Here is a 16,467-nt window from a genome sequence, read left to right as displayed (position 1 = left end):
ATCCAAAGCCATCCTCCTCCCAAATAAATGCGACAGTAAGATGCGATTGAATCCCACTGGAGAACAGTGGCAGCCTGGGAGCGCCCTTTCTGATAAGGAAAGCGGTGAGGATGGCTAAATGCACCGGAGAATGAGAGAATACATGCTTTTATGCAGGGCGCTTCCAGACTCTCGCTGGACCAGTGATCTGATGGATTGACGTATAAGCTAAACAAGCTATAGACTATGGGCCCCACTCTCCTGTGGGCCCCCCAAAAAAACTAAAGGGGAAAAATACTGGATGTACATTTACAAAATATAAGATAAACAAACAAATAAAATAAAACCTACATACAGCAACAGTGTTTTGTGCTGTGTAGGCTCCTATGATGTAAGTCATGGGCCCTGCCTGCTATCCTGCTCCCTAAAATATCACCTGTTTGCTCATTTTTATATATAGGGTGCCCACATTCTGCATGCACTGGTTGCATGGCAACATGTGCAAATTTCTTTAAATACCTATTAGGTCCATAAATTACCATATAGCATATATTCAACACAAAAAACAGCCACAATTTGTTGTTGACAAAGGACAGCTGGACATATAAAGTGCCCCATTACCTTCAGTAGCTTAGGGCCTCATCAAACCTAAATCCAGCCCTGCATTGGACCATGCTGTCAGGGTAGACAATACAGACCAACAGTCTGACTCATATAAGGCAGCTTCCTATGCTCCTATGTGTAAGGTTCACATCAAGTGTCATCCCATCTTTTATTATGTATTTTGTGTTCTCATTTTGTATTATGTGGTGAACAGCCCTGTGCTCTTTGGATGAAGGGCGGAATACAAATTTAATAAATACTAATAATTTCCTGGTGTACACCCCCCCAATCATTTATTGCAAAAAAGATGGCGGGGGAGGGGAGAGAGCAGGTTTGTTGCGCAAGAACTCCAAATTGTACAACTTGAGTTTGCTGACATGTGACTAAATCCCACCTGAAAGTAGCAACAATTTGGAAACACCCAAAATTCAGTTGGGTTACTCCTAGACCTAGTGCTAAATAGGTGTGAATGGTATGTTCACCATACAGAGCAGTCCTATGTAAACCTGTTCAGAAGTAATGAGCTCCGTGGGGATTCCTCTCTGCAACTTTAATGTTATAATGGAGAGATGATTTACTGCAAGAGAATGTTTCCTGTTTCCCAGCTTTCTTATCTCACATTATGGTTTTCTCAGGCTTTGTATTTGCTGTGTCAATACATTCTGGGATTGCTGTGTCAATCCATTCTGGGATTGTAGCAACGGTTAAATATTTGACATTCTTCTTATTGAAATAAAATGGCAACATTTTAAGATTTGTTGTCTTCTGTGACTACCCTATTGTAGATAGTCTGGAAATGGATCACTGTTTCATAATTCATATCAAAAGAACACTGGTACAGAAAGGTAAAAATATTGGACATAATCCCCATTTAATGCAGTAGCTGAATTTTCTGCTGCAAATACCTCTCCCCAAGGACACACTTTTTCACATACATATATTTGTATTCCCCCTCATTCCACCCCCAACTCTGTATCACTTTTTGTTTATTACAATGCAAATCTATATATGTCTATTCACCAGTAAGTCCCACTAAATTCAGTTGGGTTTACTCCCAGCTAAATGGGCATAGAATTACAGCCTTCCTTTCTTTTCTCATTCGGCAACATACATTTAAAGTTGCAGTCCTGTTCTATTTATCTTCATACTTGCAGCTGCAGTTCTCCTTGTAGCTCTTGAGAATGTCAGTAATTCCATTGTAACCTAAGGGGAGATATGCTGTACAAGGATAAGATACTATTTCAGAAATGCGAGTGGGGAGAATTCTTGAGTAGAGAATATTTAGCACAACCAGTGGGTGTTCTGTTCAAGACACACTAAAACAAATGGAGGTTGAATGTGTAAGACAGCTACAGTTATTGGGAAGTAGAAGAAGAAGAAGAGTTTGGATTTGATATCCCGCTTTTCACTACCCGAAGGAGTCTCAAAGTGGCTAACATTCTCCTTTCCCTTCCTCCCCTACAACAAACACTCTGTGAGGTGAGTGGGGCTGAGAGACTTCAGAGAAGTGTGACTAGCCCAAGGTCACCCAGCAGCTGCATGTGGAGGAGTGCAGACATGAACCCGGTTCCCCAGATTACGAGTCTACCACTCTTAACCACTACACCAAACTTTTAAAAGTGGTTCTGGAGCAATTTGACAGATTAATAGGGAGCATACTCCAATGAGATTCTGTTCTGCACAAGCGACATTGAAATGTATGCTATTCCAGCCCCTTGGTCATTTTAGTAGCACTTTTCTGCACTTTTCCCAGCTCTACAATGCCCTTTTTGAGATGCAGTGGCCAGGATTGTACACAGTATTCAGATATGGGGTTTACTGAGCTAGTTTGAGGGGGCATAATGCTAGGACTTCTGACCTTATTTCCAATGCTCCTTTTACGCTGCAGTACCTATTGTGTGACGCAAATGTGGCTATAATGCAGGAGATAACTATATATCCCAGGTTTGTTCATGTGAGCAGCAATGACATGATCATGAATACCGTGGGGAAATTACCATGTAAAACTCTAGCGATTTGCAAAGTTAATGGAATTGTGAACTGATTTTTTCTGGAAACATAGAAATGAGCACTTAACGTCTTTTGGAATCCACTTCTAGATTTCCATAAGTAGCTTTTGCATCATGTGAAAGATGACATAAAATGCAAAAAATTAAATGGTAAAGGGAGGATGGAATAAAATGCCTGAATGCAACCTAGGTATGGTTGTAACATATATTTGTATAAAGGCATAACGATACCCTCAGTTTTGTTTCTGATTCCTTTCCTAATAATAAGCTATGGAATTCACTAGATGTAGTGATGGCTGCCAACCTCGACAGCTTTAAAATATTAGACAAAAACCATGGAGAACAAGGCTATCAATGGCTAGTGGTTATGATTATAGGTATAATCTTCCCTGCTGTATTGCACTTCATATCTGCTTCCTCACATATTTCAGAGGTTCCAGGCTGAATGCTGTTTCTCATTAACTTTTTCGGTTATAGTGACTTATTTTATCATATGTCACATAAGAGATAACAAATATAGAAGGAACTAACGTCTCATTACCAAGTTAAATTGCCCCTCCAAGGACAGGCCCCAAAGTGGGGGACATGAATCAAAGTTCTCCCTTTTACTGCGCAATTGTACATGTAAGCCCCATTGAGTTCTGTGGGCCTTACTCCCTAGTAAATGAGTATAGGTACAGCCTTCTACTTGCAGGATGCAAATGACTGATGGAGCATTTTCTCTGTTTTCAGCTATGCTGGTGGGCATGGAAATGCTTCACATGTGTCCCGGCAAAGCTGTCAATTTTGGTTTCTTTCAGTTTCTAATTTTTCCATGTCAGTTCATGATGATGATGATGATGATGATTAAGATAAATGAGGGGGGGGCTCTAGGTGGTTCCATCTCCCTAAAAATTTGGGTGGAGGCGGGGGTCCTGGGAGAAATCATTCTCTTTCGGTGACTGATGATGTATCTCTTTACTCTGGCCTTTGCCACCTGAAATGTGTGTTTTCAAGGCCCACCCTATTCCTGTGAATGTAATATGTTTTAACTCTTTTTAAGAGGCACTGACTAGAAGATGCACTGAATCAACCTATGTTGCACACAATCATTGTTGCATCAATAGCCCTTATGGAAGACCAGCAATATTAAAGGAGCTGTGTGTGTGGCATTATCTATTAACAGCAGCAGCAGCAGCAACAACAACATTTATATCCTGTTCTTCCTCCCAAAGGAGCCCAGGGTGGCAAACACACAAGCGATAACAAATTAAAACATATAAAACAATTTTAATACAGATGCAGATCCAGGAATATCTCTACTTAAAAGGCTCGTTGGGAGAGGAATATATTCTTTAGGTGCTGAAAAGACAATAGAGAGAGCACCTGTCTAATATTTGCCACGAGTGAATTCAAAAGGGTATGTGTAGAATTCCAAATCCCCCATCACAAACCCCCATCTAACTAGGTATCTCTTTTTTCTTGGATCATGTTTTAAACAGTCCTAGTTGTACACAGTGGACTCAGGAGCAGGAACTGCTGCTGCCTCTTTAAGAGACTGACACTGTCCCACAAGTGAGCTATTATAAAGGCAGGTAAGCTGCAGCAGCTCGGATTAAAAGAGCTGGCAGCAAAGCAGAACGAATCAGCCTACATAATGACTGGTCATAACTGCTGGGGATATGGGCAGAAAGATGGTAGGTTATATGCAGACCCTTCCCCTTCTGCTTTGAATCCATCCCATCCTTTCCCCTCTCTTCTGCTTATTACACTTATTGCTGTACTCCTTGCAGGTGCCGACTGCATGCCATCTTTCTTAGCAAATAGGCAAAGTGCAACAGGCACTTAAGTGGTTAACCAATAAGCAACTGTTCGATTATTGCTCGGAAGAGCCACAAGATTCATTGCCTTTCTGCATGCTGGGTCAAAGCATGACTTGCCTTTGCAGCATCTTCTTGTAAGTTTACTCTTCATTAGAGAAGTGCAAAGACGCCAGGTCTACTGACCTTTGTTCATGACCTGTGCCCCTTTTAAGGGCCTTTCCTGATATCCTACTAGTCAGCAATATGTACCTGCAAGCCAATCAAACATTAGTCGGCATGCAAATGAAAAATGGGGTAGCCTTTTCGTGGGAGGAAAACTGGAGAGAAAATGCATGCTCTAGCATTGATCAGGGAAAAGTGCACAGCATTAAAGGAAATCTATAGAAAATAAGTCCTCACAAAATGACTGAGTGGGGGCAGGGAGCATAGCAATTCTGGTGTTTACCATTATTTAAAAGGGCTACATGGCTACTTCTGTCATCAGATTGTCATCAGGAGTGTGAATGATGATGGTAGCCCAAAATGGCATTTTCACGGGCCAATGGGGGAACACATTAGAAGTTTGCATACAGAAGGTCTCAGGGCGAATCCTTGGCTTCTCATGTGAAAGGTTTCCTAGTAACAGGCCTGGGGAAGATGTTTGCATTGGAGAGCCTCTCCCATAAAGCATATATGTGGTGAACTAGATGGTCCAGATACCTCAGTGTGAAACAGCTTCATGTGTGTTCACTGTTCAAAAAACCACAACAGTTCACAGAAAAACTGCGGGCGTTAGAGAATAATGCTAGGAAAACGCAACACAGCTGCACATGGAAGAAGCCATATCTCCAAGTCAGAGCAGCACATAATACTTTGCATATGTAAGATTCCAAGATCCATTCCCTGGCATCTCTGGGGCACCAGGTGGTAGGGAAGACCTCAGTTTGTCAGTCAATGTAGACAATACATTGGAGAAGGAGCAATTGTCCTGTTGCAAGCACTGGCCTCAGCAGTAGGACAGGCAAAACTAATCTGCCTTGTGTGCAGGGTTCAAGCTGACTGTGCTAGCAAAGCAGACATCCAGTATCACTTGAGGAACCCTTAATCCGAGACTGAGCCCTACATACGAACAAGAGTTTTCTGCTTTCAGTTAAAGGGCCTCAGCTCCGAGGGAGTGGCAAAGACTCTGGTTCTACTGGAGCTTCTGCAATTGAGTCCTCTGAGTCAGTGTAATATCCTCAAGTCGTAGAAGCACTGGCCCCACTGGCTTGTCTTGCATGGAAGTGTTGCTGCTGGGACTGCATGCAATTCCCCATCTCACTCAGAATCCTCAACCTCATCTCCTGAACAGAGCTTGCATGCTGACAGTGGGCTGTTGCTCAAGGGAAGGGGTGCAGAACAGATGTCTCCCAAACCATGCCCACCAGCTACACAGAAACTGGGGCGGTGTTTGTGCACATGCCACACAAATGAAAATATTGAGGCTCCATTCCAGTTCTTTCACAAAAGTCAGGGGTTTTGTGGTTATATACACACATTATTCCAGAATACTAGCTGAATATTGGTGATGTCATGCAGCAACATGCCAAAGATTCTGGAAAAAATACACAGCAACTATGCCACTAGAAATGGTGTGTTCAGAAAAGTCCCTAGCTGCTGCATTCTGGAATTGTGCTCCAGAAGCAACACCTGGAGGGCTACAGTCCCCCACCCTGGTGTAGGCAACACTGAGCAAGATATACCAATGGTTCTAATGCCCTTTGGCGGCCATATTTCACTAAAGATCCTAGTCAGTAAAATAATATTCTACTAGTCTGATTAGTTTGGGGTTTCCCATATAAGTCTTACTGAGACAAGCTTTAGTTTGCCCCCTGTAAATGATGGAAGACAGTACCCCAAATCCTTCTGAGGATAAAGAAATAAAAAGCCACCTCACAATGTCTGAAGGTAAGAATGATGTGACAGTCTTTCCCTTCCCCCCCCCTTTTTTCTTCTCAAAGGACCTCCTGAGTGGTACAAGTCCTACCCCATTGCCCAAGGAAATCATCAGTCTCCAATTGATATAATCCCCACACAAGCCATTTATGACCCCTGCCTGAAGCCCCTTAGTGTTTCGTATGAATCGTGCTCATCTATCGACATCTCCAACAATGGGCATTCAGTCATGGTAGACTTTAAGGATGTTGATGACAAAACAGGTAAGTGGTGCATGTTATGTCCAGTGAGTGTGGGGCGGAGGGAGGTGTCAACTAAGTTCACATTTAAAGCTGAATCTGTCAATAGGCACTTTCCAAAATAATATGAGAACTGAAATACAGCCATTGTTCAAAATTCATACTTTTTCAGAAATGCATGTATTATGCATAAAATGAATAAATTAGTGAAAATAACATCGGAAAATGCATTATGCTAGGATTGCAAAAATGTGTGCAGTAGTCAAAACTGTACACAAAAATGTGCTTCTTAGGAGAGATTTGCATGAAAAGGAGAGGAAGGAACGATGTTTACTTTCCTCTAAGCCCCCTTGGTAGAGAAATGATATTAACATGTAACAAACAATTCCCTCTATTTTCAAAGTGCAGAGGTGAGTGTGGATCATTCAGGGGCCAAAATGGCACCATCCATGCAAAAGGAGGGAGGTATCAGCGAGCTTGGAGGAACTATAAAGTTTGCAGAAGTACCAAACATTATTTACAAAAAGAAAGCGTGAATGGGAAGGTAAGAGCAAAAACAGTCCAATGGGGACACCATACACTTAAAGCCTATTGCTTCCCCCAGAGAATCCCGGGAACAGTAGCTTACCCCTCGCAGAGCTACAGTTCCCAACAACCTTCACAAACTACAGTTCCCAAGATTCTTTGGGGAAGCCATGTATGGCTGTAGGTGTGACCACATGCTCAGTGGCTGCAGAACACAGGCTGGTTACTAGAGAACAAAATGGAAAACCAAGTGGGATGGAGAATGGAACGGAATACCCACACCACAGCATTTTACTGCAGGCTGCACCTGAAAGGATTGTCTTGATTGGTGATTTTCTTTGGGAAAACAGCATAAGGAGAAAGAGTTAATCCTTCCCTTCCCTTCCACCATCACACCCATAATCAACTCTCTCTATACTTGGGGCAAAGCTGGAATTAGAAGAAAGAAAGAAAAAAGCCAGATCAATCAGATATGTGGGACAGAGAAGAACTGCTGGGGGAACTTTGCTGGCCCATTGAATTTGTGTCTGCGGGGAGCAGAAGTGCCCCACACTTCTTTTGTCTGTGCCTACACACTGGTATGGTGCTGTTCCATGTTTTTTCCAGCCAGAAAATATGCCTTAAAAGCTACAGTTACAGAGCAGCTGAGTCTCCAGTGACAGGTGAGGAACGTCCATGGTGCCATTTATCAAGTACAGTATTAAGTTGCAGCCTTTGGAATACGTAAGACTTAACTTGTGAAGAACAGTTGTTGTTGTTCAGTCGTTCAGTCGTGTCCGACTCTTCGTGACCCCATGGACCAGAGCACGCCAGGCACGCCTATCCTCCACTGCCTCCCGCAGTCTGGCCAAACTCATGCCAGTAGCTTCGAGAATACTGTCCAACCATCTCATCCTTTGTCGTCCCCTTCTCCTTGTGCCCTCCATCTTTCCCAACATCAGGGTCTTTTCCAGGGAGTCTTCTGAAGAACAGTAGTAGATGCCATTCAGCGAATTCTTCATTTACAGTGGTATTTAGTGACAATGAATGGGGCTGTAATGAATCCATTCCCACTTAAGCTTAGGAAGGGTGCTTCTGTGCTGCAATAATGCATGAGGTCGAATCCTTGGCTCAATATATGCTAGCTTGTGCATTATATGGCATGGGTGGGCAACCAGTAGCCCTCTTGATGTTGAGCTCCTCTATCTGCCCCAGCCAGCATGGTCGGGGGTCAGGGACATGGGAGTAGCGGGGGGGGGGGCAGGGAGGGGCAGCAGCTTCTCCTAAATCAATAAAAATACATAGCAAACTGAAGTTCTGCCCCCCTAACAAAAGGCCTGCCACCCCCTAACAAAAATCCTGACTACGCCCATTGTCAGGGATGATGGGAGTTGTAGTCCAACAACATCTTGAACAGGAATAGGCAAACTCCGGCCCTCCAGATGTTTGGGACTACAATTCCCATCATCCCTAGCTAACAGGACCAGTGGTCAGGGATGATGGAAATTGTAGTCCCAAACATCTGGACAGCCGGGGTTTGCCTATGCCTGATCTTGAAGACCTGAGGTTGGGGAAGTCTGGTCTGCGATATCACAAGTTTCTCTAGTGCACACTATCAGTTTTCAGTGGGTTGTCATCACCCAGGCTTGGCTCCAGGTGTGCCTTCTTGGCAGGGTGGGGGTGTTGCCAACACAGAGGCATAGCTGGGGGTGGGTGGGGCGCACTGGGTGCCACACTGCGGGGGGGCGGCGGCACTTACCGCAGTGCCTGCAGTGCGCCCGCTGCCACCAACATCTTGTAGGAAGCACTGCAGCCCAGTAGCAGAGCACAAGCTTGACATGCAAAGGGTCCCAAATTCAATCCCTAACCGGGAAAGACTCTGGCCTGAAATCCAGGAAAGTATAGACCAGGCATGCCAAAAGTCCGTTTCGTAAAAGAAGCTCAACAACCTCAATCCTAAAAAAAAGGTCAACAACTTTGGGCAGCCCTCACGCATGTTCACTTCATTAAATCTAGCCCTCTTTGAAAAAAGTTTGGGCACCCCTGGTATAGACAGTACTGAGCCAGAGGTTGATATTTAGGAATCTCTCTCTAGCTTTTGGGGTTGAATTTCTTTGTGGATTTATTTAGTTCATTGTTTAGTTCAAACAGTAGATGGCACTGTGCTTAGCTATATCTGGATGGAGTCTGGCATTTTCTTTTACTGCTCTGTTCTTACTGAAGAGAGACTGTTTCTCTTCTCCTTTTTTTGTAAGCAGCTTATAAGAACCTTGCAATGTCAAGAATATGCTGCCTGGGTTTGCTTGTTTTCCTCCTCCCTCCCTGTACATTTCCTTTTCCTTTTCATGCTGTGTCTTTTTAAACTGTAAGCCTGAGGAGCAGGGACTGTGCTTATAAATCTGTAAGCAATTCCTGGAGCCCTTCTGGCAATGTGAATACTATCTGTAAATAAAGCAGATACAGTATTGCAAAGATGTCTTATCACTTATCAAAAGGAAACCAAGCCTTGTTTTGCTGCATTTGGGACATTTCCCTATTAGAGCTATTGAGGTGGGTGGAGGGATGTTTAACATGGTCAGCTTCATGGAAGCCAGTTGCCAGTTTTCTGTCTGTCTTCTTGGTTGCAGCGGTCAATGGAGGGCCACTGGAAGATCCTTACAGGCTGAAACAATTCCATTTTCATTGGGGTGCAAGCCAAGACTCCGGATCAGAGCACACCATCGATGGCAACCCTTTTCCTTGCGAGGCGAGTCATAAATCTTGGATGTCTTTTAAACCCCCCTTTTTTAATACATAAACTTGTGCTGGGGTTGCAGAGAAAAATCACAGGATGTCAGATTTCTGTGGTCTCCAGAAATCACACCAGCGATTGAGAAGCAGGGCCAGCATCAGTGCTGATTTCGGGCGAGATCTCTCCCAAAATTGGCACAATTTCACTTGAAATCAGCACTGATGGAGCTGCCACTTCTCCATCAGCAACTGATGTGGTGCAGGCAGCGGTGGCAGGTATGACGGCCGTGGTGGCAGCGGGAGTGACGTCAGGGCAGGGCAGCACTTTCTGTTTGGCCTCAAGTGACGGAACGGGGTGTGCTGCCCCTGAGTACTGATGTTTGACTTATCTCCCCAGCTCCATTTAGTTCACTGGAATGCCAAGAAATATGTGACCTTTGAAGAGGCAGCGGCGGCCCCAGATGGCTTAGCAGTGATTGGTGTTTTCTTAGAGGTAAGAGCCACAAAAGTTGTTGCACTTAGAAACATAGAAGTGTAGGGTTGGAAGGGGCCGCAAAGATCATCTTGCTCATCCACCTGCAGTGCAGGAATCACAGCTGAAGAATCCCTGACTGGTGACCACCCAATCTCTGTTTAAAAACCTCCCATGAAGGTTTTTATTCCTTTAGTTGTTGCTTTTTTACTTTTTATTATATGTGTGGCACCACCAACGTGCATGACACTGAATAAGAAGACCAGTCTTTGCCATGAGGAGCTTAGTCTAAAATTCAGCACAAGGGAGAGTATAGAGGGACGGTAAAAAGAGAGTAAGATGCATTCAGCTAAATTGAACACAGCGGTGATGGCTGCGTAAATACTGTACCATACTTTTAATGCACATTTAAAGTACATGGCTTCCCTGAAAGAAGCCTGGGAGTTATAATTTGCTAAGGAAACTGACGGTTGTAGGTCTGTAGGAGTAAACTACAGTTCCCAGGATTATTTCAGGGAGCTCATGTGGTTCAAATGTATGTTGTGTACACAGCCTAAGTTTCAGCAAGGGATGAGGTTTAAGGCAGGGGTGTAATGTGGCCCTTGGCTTAATTTCTGTACAGTAGCTATCTGTTCAGAGCTCTGACAAGTGTGACCTGTCCAGGCTGTCCTTCCCCCAGCAGCCCAGGAAGGGAGAAAGGAAGTGGCCCCAGCCCCACCCACTGCTGGCAGGCAGCCCCAGAGAAGATGCAGTCCCCAACAGAAAAAAGGTTGTCCATCCATGACCTAAGAGGTTGTAGCACAGGAAAAAAGAGGCTTTGAGGAAGGATTTGAGAGAAGGAAGAGAGGGGGCATCATGCAGGTGTTTTGGAAGGCAGGAAGGGCAGGAAAGGAGAAAGAGTAGAGTTGTCCAAGACATCGGGGAACCTCAAAAGACTCTTCCTTTTTTCCTGGTAACATTTTCCAGAGTTTAAGAACCAAGGTGCTTGTTTAAGTGTTTGAGGGGAAAATTAAATGCTGAAAAACAAATCGGTGATCGAGATTGGCAGCTCCTGGTTTGTTGAAACTCTTACCAGGGCCGTCTTAAGGAGATCGGCCGCCCTGGTGCAGCGATCCCTCCGGCGCCCCTGACGTGCTGCCTCTCCGCTGCCCCCCCTCCCATGCTTGCCGCCCCTCAGGAGGGGGGTGGGCGAGCGGGGGATGAGGGGCGTAGCGCTGGAGCGGCGCGGGGCTCTGCGTGCCCTTCCAGTGCTTCCGGGATGGGAGGCGAGGGCGGGCGGCTCGCGCTCCCGCGCTCCACTGGGTAACCGGAGGGTGCGGCGCGGCTGGCCAGCTCGCGCTCCGCTGGGCAGCCGGCGGGCGCTGCTGGCGGGCGCTGCCAGCGGGTCTGGAGGGTTGGAGGGCGGGGCTGGACCGCGCCACCAGAGTAAATGGATGAGACGGCCCTGACTCTTACTCCCCCCCCCCAAATCCACATTCTTAGGCATCTCTCTCGTTTTAAACTCTTAGATTGGAGAAGAACATGCCAGTATGAACAGACTGACAGATGCCTTGTACATGGTCAAATTTAAAGTAAGTTTAAAATACAAATGCAAAGTTCGTTTGTCATGGAAGACTGTTCAGAAACTCAAATTGGTGTAGAATGTGGCAGCCATGATGCCAGTGGGAGTGGGTTGGGGGGCACGCAGGGGAGAGCCTTCTCAGTGGCTGCTCCCAGACTTTGGAACTCCCTTCCTAAGGAGGCCAGACTGGCTCCCTCCTCCTCGTCCTTCTGTCAGCAGGTGAAGTCTGTTTTATTCTAGCAGGCTTTGGTGAACTGACTGTTTTTAAAGGAAAGGCCTTTTAATAGCGCTGTGCTGCTTTTACGATCTGTATTTTAATAGATTTGTTTTTATATTGTTTTAATTCTATTATTGTTTAATTGCTTTTGGACTATTTTTTAAAAACGTTTTGTATTTTATCTATGTGGTTACAATTTGTGTAAGTCACCTTGAGTCCCAGTCTGTGGAAAAGGCGGGATATAAATAAATATCATTATCACCATCCCATTACACCTATCCTGTACCCATTTCATTGGTAACCAGTTCATTTCTGTGCTTAGGGTACTTCAGACTGTTGCTGTTTTTGGGTGGGATTCAACTATACTCCAACAAATTCAGCTTGTGCAACAAATCTGCTTCCCCGAAAGATAAATCTTGATCAACACTGATGTAATTAAATGACCACTGAAATTAATAAGACACAATGCTTCCCATAAATTTCCCCCCACCTGGGATTTTGTGAAATCCTAGTCTAACATGTTAACCACTACACCATGATGACACGTCATGTATTCCCCCCCCCCAGTTTCCTTCTCCTTTTTAGCTAAGTCCAATATTTGATCAGCCATTGGACAAGAACAATAGCTTTGCTTTGCTTTTGCAGCTTCCAGAAGGTTTTGTAAAAACAATTTAGTTTGTACCTTTAATTTCTATTTTTAATTTTCTAATCCATGCCCATGGTTTTCTCAGGGAACCAAAGCCCAGTTCAAGTCCTTTGACCCCAGCAGCCTCCTGCCCTCTTGTCTAGATTACTGGACATATCCTGGATCCTTGACAACGCCTCCCCTTAACGAGAGTGTGACCTGGATAGTGCTAAAGGAAGCCATCAGAATATCTGACAAACAGGTAAATCGGGGGGGGGGGAGGCTGTCCTCCTTTTTTTGCACAAAAGTGCCCATGCTGTCTCCTCTTAAAATCCTTGACACACCCACCCACCCCACAAAAAAATGCTATTTTATTTAGGAACATATACAAAAAAAAATCCCAAGAAGGGATAGAGGCAGCCTTGAAGTTTCCCATCAGTCATTAGCACCTGGACAGCAGACTGTCATGTCACCTGGTCACAGTCTCCCTCTACAGTGAGATGGATTGCATTTCTTTGTTAATTAATTTATTTCTATATTTTCAGCTATCAATTAGGATATGCAAATACCATGCAAATCTGTGTCCTCTTTGGTCCGCTTTTTGGGCAACATGTAAATTGCCATCCTAAATCCATTTGCGCTTTCCTTTCTCTGGCGCGACTGATTTTCCTAAGCGAGTAATATCAAGCCCCCTGAATTTACAGATGGAGAAATTCCGTACCCTCCTCTTCACCACAGAAGAAGATGAAAGAATCCAGATGGTGAATAACTTTCGTCCCGCTCAGCCTCTTAAGGGAAGAGTGGTCCGTGCTTCATTCAAGGCTTAAGGAGGTGTGTAGGAGAAATAACAACTGAACCTCAAAACATGCAAAGGGCTTCAATATCAGCAAACAAAACAAAATGGATAATAGACCTGCAGCTTAGGAAACCATCTCAGTGGAACTCTTGGACATCCAAAGTAATGGATCTGAGCATGGATTAAATGAAAATATAATGTACCGTGCTCGTGCTAATCTGGGCTTCCTTCCTTAAGTACTGAAAGTTACTTTCTGTTATTATTTTTCAAAATGATACCTGGGACAGTCCTTATTTCGTAGTTAGGTCTCTTGGAGCAAACTCCTCAATCTGTTATTATCTTCTAATGAGAAAAATGCTGGGGATGTTGTGTAAGGTGTCCTGGGAACCTTTTTTTTTAAAGGCTGGGATCATAAATAGGCTTTGGAGGACAGGGGGTGGGCGTGGTCCTTACAGTAAGAATAGTCTTATTGTATCAAAGTTGTATCTCAGGGTTTTATGAGTGTCTCTATTTTCATCTGTTTGAGGGACACAACTACAAAATAAGTTTCTCGCCTTCAAGGTAGCAGAAAACAGCGTATTGAGGGCACAGCTGAGGACTCAGAAAGCAAAAGGCACTCACAGCATGGCGTTCTGCTCCCTATAAAGCTACTTAGAGCAGTCCAATTAAAACTTTTGCAAACTCTGGATTCTGGGAGAAGCCAAAGAATTGCAGCTGGAAGAAACTGTTCAGATAAAGCATAAAAATCTGGCTGTTCTGATAAGGGGCAACAGATCATTTACTCGCTGAATTTAGGTGACTAGGTGTTTCAGATTGATTGTAATTCTACTGAACATTCTGTTTTATTCATAGTATAAGTAAAGGGCCTGGCTGGAACAAAATGTTGCATTGCGGAGCTCTCCTGTTCACTGCACCTGTCAGCCAGCCAGCCAGCCAGCCAGCCAGCCAGCCATGCCCTCCTCCACAACACTCCATTCCACTTCCCCTCCCACCCAGTTTTCTGGTCCATTCCACTTCCAGCAGTAAGTCAGCATTCTGTGCCCACTCAGCATGCTCAGTCCTCATGGGGATTTCTTTGTGTTTTCCTCCACCCAGCAAGCAGCAACACCTACGGCTAGGGATGGAGGAGAAATTTAATTCAGTGTGCATTTAAAGCTGAATCTATAAAATTTGCACTTTCCTAAACAATATGCAAATTGAAGCACAGCTATCCTTTGAAATTCACACTTTTCCAGATGTTCTGATGCAGTTCTCCAACCAATAAAAAAATGCATATATTACAGGAAAGTGTACCTGAATGTGAAAATAACATACAATGTGAAAATAACATACAAAAAAAGTATTATATTATGGAAATTGCTTGACAAAATGTGTATGCTGGTCAAAACTGCATATAAAAGTGTATGTTTTTAGGAGACATTCACACTAGAATGCTGATGAATTTTAATGACCAAGGAAAAAAGTATAAAATATTCAGCCGTGACTAATCCCTAAAACGAGGTAAAGGTATAATAAAGATATAACCCAAACTTGACTGAACACAACTCCAAAAAATGGGGTGAGGGCCCCAAAACAACTAAGTGGAATTAGACAAATATATATATATACTACTCAAATGAAAACCCTCATAACTGAAACCCTAACGAGATGCCAGCTGTTCCTCATTTCACTGGATAAGAAGTCAGTTTCCTCAGAGGGAAATCAGAAAGTTACTAAGATTAAACCAAAAGAATAACGAGCAGTAGGGGGAGAATCCTCCCAAACTATTTCATGTTATTTAAACTCAGGCTAGCTAACCTAAATAATTCTGATAACAAAACTCATTGTTTTGAAGACGAAGCCGCACGGGCTCCTATGACAGATCCTTCCATCCCTCCTTAAAGCCTCAACATCAGAAATAGAAGGAATGATGAATGCAGGCAGATTCAGATGTGGAAGAAGGGACTCGCCAATGAGCAATTGAACTGGCATAGCAGACACTACACTGGCACAAAGTTGTGCCAAACTAGGACAAAGGGATTAATGTCTCCTGATCAGTTGACTGTCATAGTCCAAAGATAAAGTAGCAGGAAAACTTGGGAAATTACAATGAAAAGTCTTGCAGTTTTTCTGATTAGAATTAACAGGACATCAGGGACAATATTTTTTTAAATAATCATAGACATTTAATAGTCGTGCTCTTAGGTATTCTTATAGCAGTGAGGCCTATAAAAAGCAGAAGGAAGTTTTGCTTGACTGAAATTATGGGTTGCTTTGTTGCTCTTGACTGAACTCCATTGCCCTTCATGGCACATATACTTTTGTTCCAATCGATCCTCTTCAAAGTTGTACCTAATGTAATATAAACCTGACTCAGCACAATAAAATAAAAAAAGGTTCAACCAAATTGTAATCTACCCTCACTCATTTTCCTGGTGATCTACAATGTTGATGCTGTGATATAATTCCAAAGCTGCCGTCTCTTCATCAAAATAAATGAGAAATGGGGGAGGGATTCAAGCACATACCATAAATTAAGGTTTGTGCAATTAAAGCAGATTAAAGTGTTCTGCTGCTCTAGCACAACAAATTCACTTTAAAAAATAATCTTTTTGCTGTGGGGATAACCAACTTCTGGGATAACCAGTAATCCTGGAGAGCCTGCTCCCACTGGTTATGATGGGTCCGCTGGTTATGAGGTTTTACTGAAGGTCGTGAGATGTTTTCTGGAGTTCTGAAGGTTGTTACGAAGGTTTCTGAAGGTTCCGAAGAGGAAAGGATAGGCAGCGAAAATAATAGCAAAAGGTGTGGTCAAAAGTAGGAAAACGGCCAAATAAAAAATAAGAAATAAAGAGACTGCAGTCAATGGTTGGGGTGCGCTCTCCCAACTACTCTCTGTGCGTGTCCTTTGCTTAGTTTCTCTTTCGCTTTCTCTCTGTGCTTGTCTCGCATTACTTGTTCTCTCTTTGCTTGTCTTGCGCACTCTACACACCGCTACAGAGAGCAGGGGCCATTTATTGATAAACTGAACAGCGTC

The 16,467-nt window shown here is 43.8% G+C and overlaps 1 protein-coding gene across 2 annotated transcripts; it reads left to right on the top strand.

Moving 5' to 3' along the window:
• Positions 1-4,200: 4,200 nt before the first annotated feature.
• On the top strand, positions 4,201-13,489 carry CA7 (carbonic anhydrase 7). 2 transcript variants are annotated; one of them, XM_033158962.1, is made up of 7 exons: positions 4,201-4,267; positions 6,373-6,570; positions 9,678-9,796; positions 10,178-10,273; positions 11,761-11,823; positions 12,762-12,917; positions 13,360-13,489. In XM_033158962.1, the coding sequence occupies exons 1-7, from the start codon at positions 4,228-4,230 to the stop codon at positions 13,480-13,482; spliced, it is 795 nt and encodes a 264-aa protein (XP_033014853.1). In that variant the 5' UTR covers positions 4,201-4,227; the 3' UTR covers positions 13,483-13,489. The 2 variants fall into 2 exon arrangements, with proteins under 2 accessions (XP_033014853.1, XP_033014852.1); XM_033158961.1 differs by having other exon boundaries at positions 13,330-13,489.
• Positions 13,490-16,467: the final 2,978 nt, after the last annotated feature.

This window comes from Lacerta agilis, chromosome 8, assembly GCF_009819535.1.
Source record: "Lacerta agilis isolate rLacAgi1 chromosome 8, rLacAgi1.pri, whole genome shotgun sequence".
In the NCBI taxonomy this organism is placed as follows: Eukaryota; Metazoa; Chordata; class Lepidosauria; order Squamata; family Lacertidae; genus Lacerta; species Lacerta agilis.
Note: the sequence above shows the minus strand (reverse complement) of the source record. Positions and strands in the feature narration are given on the sequence as shown.